The following is a 7,165-nucleotide window of genomic DNA, read 5'->3' on the forward strand; positions in this document are numbered from 1 at the left end:
TTCCTAGTGAAGTTTCCTTTTGCTTAAGTAACATACACAGGCATCTCTGGCTATGCCTTAGTCACAGTGCTCCCAGAGGTTCATCAAACCATTGATGCCTGTGCTGTCTGCCACCAACATAAAGGATTCACTCTAGGAATGGACCCAGCTGGGGTTCAGAGTCACCCTCAGTCTTTGTGGGAGCTGATGCAGAGGTCTTGTGTTTACAAAGCAGGAGTGTTGCCTGGCTAGTCGTTGTGCCAATTCTCTCCTTCATTGCAACTATTACTATAACAGAAGATATGCATTGGCCTGCTGCCTGGTAGCCATTAGATTTTCCAGCTACTAGTGGTACCCAATTTATTCTAGGCTAATTCAACACTTAATAGGAACTTTGATCCTATCTATTTCTACTATAACAAGATAAATTAAGATTATAATGTATAGCCTCTCTGTAATCAAGAATACTAAGCAGCTCTTTTTGTATCTTCAGTGGTTTATAAACTGTATTCATAAAAACACTTTTGTGATGAAGAGTAACTTCTGCAGTATTTTTTTTTTCTCAGCTAATACTATGAAAAATTATAGTGGAATCAAATATCTATTTTTATCTATTAATAATTTATATAAGTTCCATACTAATAGCACCTAAAGATAATACATTATTTGTCTTACAGGATTAGTATAGATGTCATATTTAGCTAGAAAGTTTTAATAAAATATTTTACTTTTCCTTGCTAAAAAGCAGTGTCTTATATTTCTTAGCATCCTGTAGAGTTTACCAAAGTACAAATGCTACAGAATTCCCTAAGATACAAGAGCTAGTCTTTATCAAATTTTGACATTTCTTTTAAAAAGTCCTTTTTATGTAAATACCTTTAGAAGTAACATTTTTATTTTATTAATTTTAATTAATATCCAATAAATGAATAATCTTAGATTTTTTCTGACCATTTAATCTTTCTGATGTATCATGGATAATCATATCACTTATCCCTTTAAACTTTGGGTTTTTCAAATAAGGGAATAAGAGACAGTTATCATGGTATTTCATAGGAGAAAAAAGTAAATTATTTTAAAATGGGCAGCTAAGATAATTGAGTTTGAATGAACAAGCATTTAAGTAAAAATGAAACTCTATTAGACTACCTGACTTCAGAATCAGAATTCATAAACCTTGTGCTAAGCTACAGACATGTTGTCTTTCAACCCTATAACCTTTCCTAGAAACTTTTCAAAAATGTTTAATAATAAGAAGGCAAGAGATGGGCCAGATCCCTGGAGGGAAGCCAGGTCTGTTCCCCAAAGCGTTTCTAGAGAAGGATGTACCTGAAGTGGGTATGAGGGAGAAGGAGAGGGCCCGACTCTACATTCTGAAATTGAGAAGACTGGTGTCCACACTCTGGAAGGAGAATGGGAAGTACTCATACTGTCTGCTGCAGATGGGATTTATTTCCCAAACTCTTGGTCTTATGGGGCCTGGTTCTTATTCCCTGGGCTTTGACAATATCTGATCCTCATACCCAAAGTTTAAGGAAAGAGTCACTATCCTCATAGTGTGTATCTATAGAAATTTGCCTTGGAAACCAAGAACCCTAAGTCTACTGATTAATATATCAAACATAATTCAAAAAGATACATGCACCCTTATGTTTGAAGTAGCACTATTTACAATGGACAAGACATGTAAGCAATCTAAATGTCCATCAACAGATGAATGGATAAAGAAGATGTGTGTGTGTGTGTGTGTTTATGTGTGTGTGTGTATTGTTGTTGTTTAGTCACTAAGTTTTCCGACTCTTTTGCAACACTATGGACTGTAGCCCGTCAGGCTCCTCTGTCCATGGGATTTCCCAGGCAAGAACACTGGAGTGGGTAGCCATCTCCTTGTCTAGGGGATCTTTCCAACCCAGCCGTTTCTCCTGCACTGGCAGTTGGATTCTTTATTACTGAGGCACCAGGGAAGCCTCCCAAAAGATGATACAAATTAATTTATACAAAAAAACAGTAATAGACCCACAGATATAATAAACTTATGGTTATCAAAGGGGAAAAGTGGGGGAAGAATAATTAGAAGGTTGGGATTAGCATAAACACACTGCTACTGCTGCTGCTGCTAAGTCGCTTCAGTCATGTCCGACTCTGTGTGACCCCATAGGCGGCAGCCCACAAGGCTCCTCTGTCCCTGGGATTCTCCAGGCAAGAACACTGGAGTGGGTTGCCATTTCCTTCTCCAATGCATGAAAATGAAAAGTGAAAGTGAAGTCACTCAGTTGTGTCCAGCTCTCAGTGATCCCATGGACTGCAGCCTACCAGGCTCCTCCATCCATGGAATTTTCCAGGCAAGAGTACTGGAGTGGGGTGCCGTCACCTTCTCTGATAAACACACTACTATATATTAAATAGATATACTTACTGTATAGCACAGGGAACTATTCTCAATGTTTTGTAATAGACTACAAGGGAAGACAATTTGAAAATATATATTATATATAAACATTAAGTTCCATGTATATGAATGAGTTCAATTCTGACAGTGTGTTCATAAATCCAATTTGTTCCTAGATCCAACAAAGTTAGCTAGGTACCCAACTAATGAGGCTTCCCTGATGGCTCAAGCAGTAAAGAATTCAACTGCAATGCAAGAGATACAAGAGGCATGGGCTCAGTTTGTGGGTTAGGAAGATACCCTGGAGAAGGAAATGGCAACCCACTCCAGTATTCTTGCTTGGAAAAATCTCATGGACATATTAACCTGGCAGGTTACAGTCCTTAGGGTTACAGAGTTGGACATGACTGAGCATGCACTCAGTCAACTAAAAATCAACTAACATGCTGCTGCTGCTAAGTTGCTTCAGTCGTGTCCAACTCTGTGCAACCCCATAGACGGCAGCCCACCAGGCTGCCCCGTCCCTGGGATTCTCCAGGCAAGAACACTGGAGTGGGTTGCCATTTCCTTCTCCAATGCAGGAAAGTGAAAAGTGAAAGTGAAGTCGCTCAGTCATGTCCGACTCTTAGTGACCCCATGGACTGCAGCCCACCAGGCTCCTCCATCTATGGGGTTTTCCAGGCAGGAGTACTGGAGTGGGTTGCCGTTGCCTTCTCTGTCAACTAACATAAGCAGCTATAAAGTACTGTACTGTGATGTGTTTACAATACTTGTTACACAAATAACACAAAAAACAAATACAAAAAATAAAGACAACATTTTTGATCTTAAAGTATACTATCTTGAAAACTACTGTAGTACAGCACAGCAGCTGGCATACAGGGGCTGGCATCGAGTGAACAGGCAAGAAGAGTTACTGGCTGGAGGAGGGAGAAGAGGTGGGAGATGGTAGAGCTGGAGGATCATCAGCAATAGGAGATGGAGAGCAAGCTGCAATTTCACTCACACCTGAAGTTGATGGAACACAAATTCACATCTTTGAAAGTTTGCAACTTGCAAGTTCATATATAGGGGGATTACTGTATAACTGAATCAACTTACTGAACACCTGAAACTATATCTAGAACTATAGAAACTAAATATAGAAATATAGAATTTGCTGAGCACCTACAAACCAAATACAGGGAAAAAAAATTGCTCTTATTCACACAGGGGCTATTCTTCACAGTTTAACCCGATGTCTCTTGTCCTTTCATTGGTCTTCTATATTAGTGATAAAATATCTGCTCTCTTGACCTAGAAGTGTGTCATCCTAGGTTATGTAGTCTAACCCAGAGTGTCTTTCTTATTTTCTTAAGGGAGTGGGGGAAGAAAGGAATATTTGTGAAGGTCACAGCCCAGGAAAATTGATCCACTAAAGGTTAATTTTTTAATTATAGAATTATATGCTGGTTTGCCTCCATCATTCCTTACCATCATATCAACTCCTGTATAATAACGATGGATCACAGCTGAAAAAATTGCATACTCTATTTCATGATGACATGTTCTTAGGGAAGCCTACAGACAACAGGGACATCAAAATTCAAAACAAAACAAGGCACTAGAGAATTTTGAAGTCTCCATCACTGATGGCTTCAACAAACATTGAACATACTCCAATACCTAGACTCTCATATCAATTCATGTTTCCTCAGTGTGATCACAAGTCCTGGTTTTAAATAATTTAAGATTTCTTAGCTGCCTAGCTGGTATAAATAAGAAGAGAAAATTAAGAAGAACACTCAGGGCAATATCTCCAGAATAGACAGTTTCCCTTGTCACAGAGAAATGAACAGAGTTCCCTGGAAGCACAGGATGTAAGCTTATTCTGCCTGTTCTATGAAATAACCTTTGGATATTTTAATTTGGGATTGAGCTCTTAGTTCTATTATAGATCTCTTGCATTCCATTCAGCTTCATGAAGTAACCATGAGTGTCTGTTTTGTTTGGTTTTCTTCTCCCTTGGAAAACTAAAATCCAGAGCTTGTCTATAATTCACTCCTCAAGAGAGCTAGAACTGATTGAGTTTCTTGTCTACAGTAGTATTTTTTATCTTGAGCATGTTTTTGTCCTTGTTACCATCTCACCATCTTTAACCGATACTAAAATGGTTTGAATAGAACTCCTTCCTTGTCTGGTGCTTAGCTACACTCAATGGATCATTCTGGAAGAAGGAGAATAGGAGGGATGGATACAATTGTGGAGGATGACAGGGGAAGAACAGAGGGTGAAAATGGGGAATGAGTGGAAAATAGTGTTGGGGATAGAGGAGGATCTAACAAACGAAAGATGTCTCAGGAACCAATAGGTTATCATACACTCAATATACATCTTCCTTGCTGACCATCAGCTGACCTGACTCCACCCCTGAGGGACACAGCCTAACCTTGACCAATGACTTCAAAGGACAAGGGGGAGCAAGGGGGCAGAAGTTCAGCAGTTAAGAATAAAAGGCCACAGCATCCAGCAGCAGCACAGACTTGCTTCTGATGCTTCTGTGATCACCTGTAAGCTCCACAACTTGACATCATGGTGCATTTTACTGCCGAGGAGAAGGCTGCTATCACTGGCCTGTGGGGCAAAGTCAATGTGGAAGAGGCTGGAGGCGAGGCTCTGGGCAGGTAGGAAGTGGACTTCATGGGGGAGGATGGTGAATATGAGCCTGGAAAATTGGCCAAAAAATTCTTCAAAAATTTCTCAGTCGCTGATTTTCCATCTGCTATGTTTCCATGTCATAGGCTCCTGGTCGTCTACCCCTGGACCCAGAGATTCTTTGACAGCTTTGGCAACCTGTCCTCTGCCTCTGCCATAATGGGAAACCCCAAGGTCAAGGCCCATGGCAAGAAGGTGCTGACCTCCTTCGGAGAAGCTATTAAGAATTTGGACAACCTCAAAGGTGCCTTCGCTAAGCTGAGTGAGCTGCACTGTGACAAGTTGCATGTGGATCCTGAGAACTTCAGGGTGAGTTTAGGAAGTGTTCATGTGTTCCCTGTGGCTTTTTACTTTGCAATAATAATGGAAGTTGAGTGTTTTATTGAAAAGACTAGAAAAAATCTCAGAAATCGTAGATCAAACTAGGTGTTAAGAGGGCAGACTTCCAGTGGGCATACTGAGACCACGTTGATTCAGGACTAGTGACATAGTGGGGTTCAGGATGGGGAACACGTGTATACCTGCAGAGGATTCATGTTGATGTATGGGAAAACCAATACAATATTGTAAAGTAATTAACCTCTAATTAAAATAAATAAATTAAAAAAATAAAAGGATGTTAAGAGCATTAAAAAAGAGCTCCAGGCAAGAATACAGGAATGTGTTGCCATTTCTTTTTCCAGGGGATCTGCCCAGCCCAGGGATCATATCTGTATCCCTTACATCTCCTTCAATAGCAGGCAGGTTCTTTATCATTAGCACCATGATGAGCATCCTTAAGTTTGCTTAAAAATTTTCTGGAACTTCTGTCAGAACTGGATGTATTTACCCCAGAGAATATCAAAGAATAGCATATTTGTTCAAGGAGAAATGAAATCTGGCTTTTGATAGAAGAAGTCCAATCTCAAGAAAGGAGAATTATCCTATGTGATTCTTGATGACTGAAGTTTAGGAAGATACTTGGGAGAATAATTTTTAGCCAGATCATCTTAAAGAAAAATTGATCAATTCTCAATTAAATTACCCATCAGTATTGTGACTAAGTGGAAGCTTATTGCTGCATTGAATCGAGGCTTTACTAAGCTCATTCTAACAACCCATGCAGTCCTGAAATCCTATGAATATAAAAACTAGAGGGAGGGAAGGAGGCAAATAAAAATAATGAAATAGGAGAGAGCCAAGGGATATAGGTAGACAAAATATTGTATGGAGGGCTCATAGAATTTAAACTAAATTGAAGGACAAGCTCATCTGAGTTTATTGTACAGGTACAACCCATGGAGAAGTTTAAGATGTGGACTTGGGAGTGGGTTTAGGTACTAAGCCATTATTTTCTGCAACTCTTTCAGCAAACTTCAACTTGGCATACCTAATTCTCATTCTGTCTCTCACCCAACAGCTCCTGGGCAATGTGATTGTGATTATTCTGGCTACTCACTTTGGCAGAGAATTCACCCCTGACGTGCAGGCTGCCTGGCAGAAGCTGGTGTCTGGTGTTGCCACTGCTCTGGCCCACAAATACCACTGAATCCTCTTTTCAATTCACCATTTTGTGTCCCCAGTGCCTCCCTTCTGCCCTTGGGGACTGGGGTTTGGCCTTGAGAGCCCAGCTTCTGTTTAATAAAGTACATTCTATTCAGTGATCAAAAATTAACATTGTATCTTCTCCATCATTTCATCTTGTACTAAAGGAGAAACAGTTCATTATCTGAAGAATGGGGAGAGACATAGGAAGAAGTAAGAGTCCTTAGAGAAGCATTTGGGCAGCTCATGAATAGAATATAGACATTATGGAAGGATGATTGAGAGAAAGCTAAGGTGGGGAAAGAAGTTTTCCAGGGTGGGAAATATTTATTTTAGTGGTTGGGGACTGAATGTCACAGTTCACGGTGGCATGACTTACTGCATCAGGAAGGCAGAAGTAGTAAGTGGTGTCTGAGAAAAAGCAAGATATATTTATGGTACACGTCAGAGAGTTTGCAGAAAAAAGTAAAAGTTTTGTAGGGATTCATCATCTAGACTCTGGTTACTTTTTCAATTTGTTCTAATGTACATTTTAGCTCAACTAAGTTGTCATATATCTTATGAGATTGAATTGAAGAT

The 7,165-nt window shown here is 39.8% G+C and overlaps 1 protein-coding gene across 2 annotated transcripts; it reads left to right on the forward strand.

Annotated features, from left to right (window-relative positions):
- The first annotated feature begins 4,859 nt into the window (after positions 1 to 4,859).
- On the forward strand, positions 4,860 to 6,716 carry HBE1 (hemoglobin, epsilon 1). Of its 2 annotated transcripts, NM_001110507.1 has the most exons (3): positions 4,860 to 5,031; positions 5,149 to 5,371; positions 6,462 to 6,716. In NM_001110507.1, exons 1-3 carry the CDS (start codon positions 4,940 to 4,942, stop codon positions 6,588 to 6,590), a joined length of 444 nt encoding a protein of 147 aa, NP_001103977.1. In that variant the 5' UTR covers positions 4,860 to 4,939; the 3' UTR covers positions 6,591 to 6,716. The 2 variants fall into 2 exon arrangements, with proteins under 2 accessions (NP_001103977.1, XP_059730899.1); XM_059874916.1 differs by having other exon boundaries at positions 4,973 to 5,371.
- The last annotated feature ends 449 nt before the right edge of the window (positions 6,717 to 7,165 follow it).

The sequence above is a fragment of the Bos taurus genome, chromosome 15 (genome assembly GCF_002263795.3).
Source record: "Bos taurus isolate L1 Dominette 01449 registration number 42190680 breed Hereford chromosome 15, ARS-UCD2.0, whole genome shotgun sequence".
Classification (NCBI taxonomy): domain Eukaryota; kingdom Metazoa; phylum Chordata; class Mammalia; order Artiodactyla; family Bovidae; genus Bos; species Bos taurus.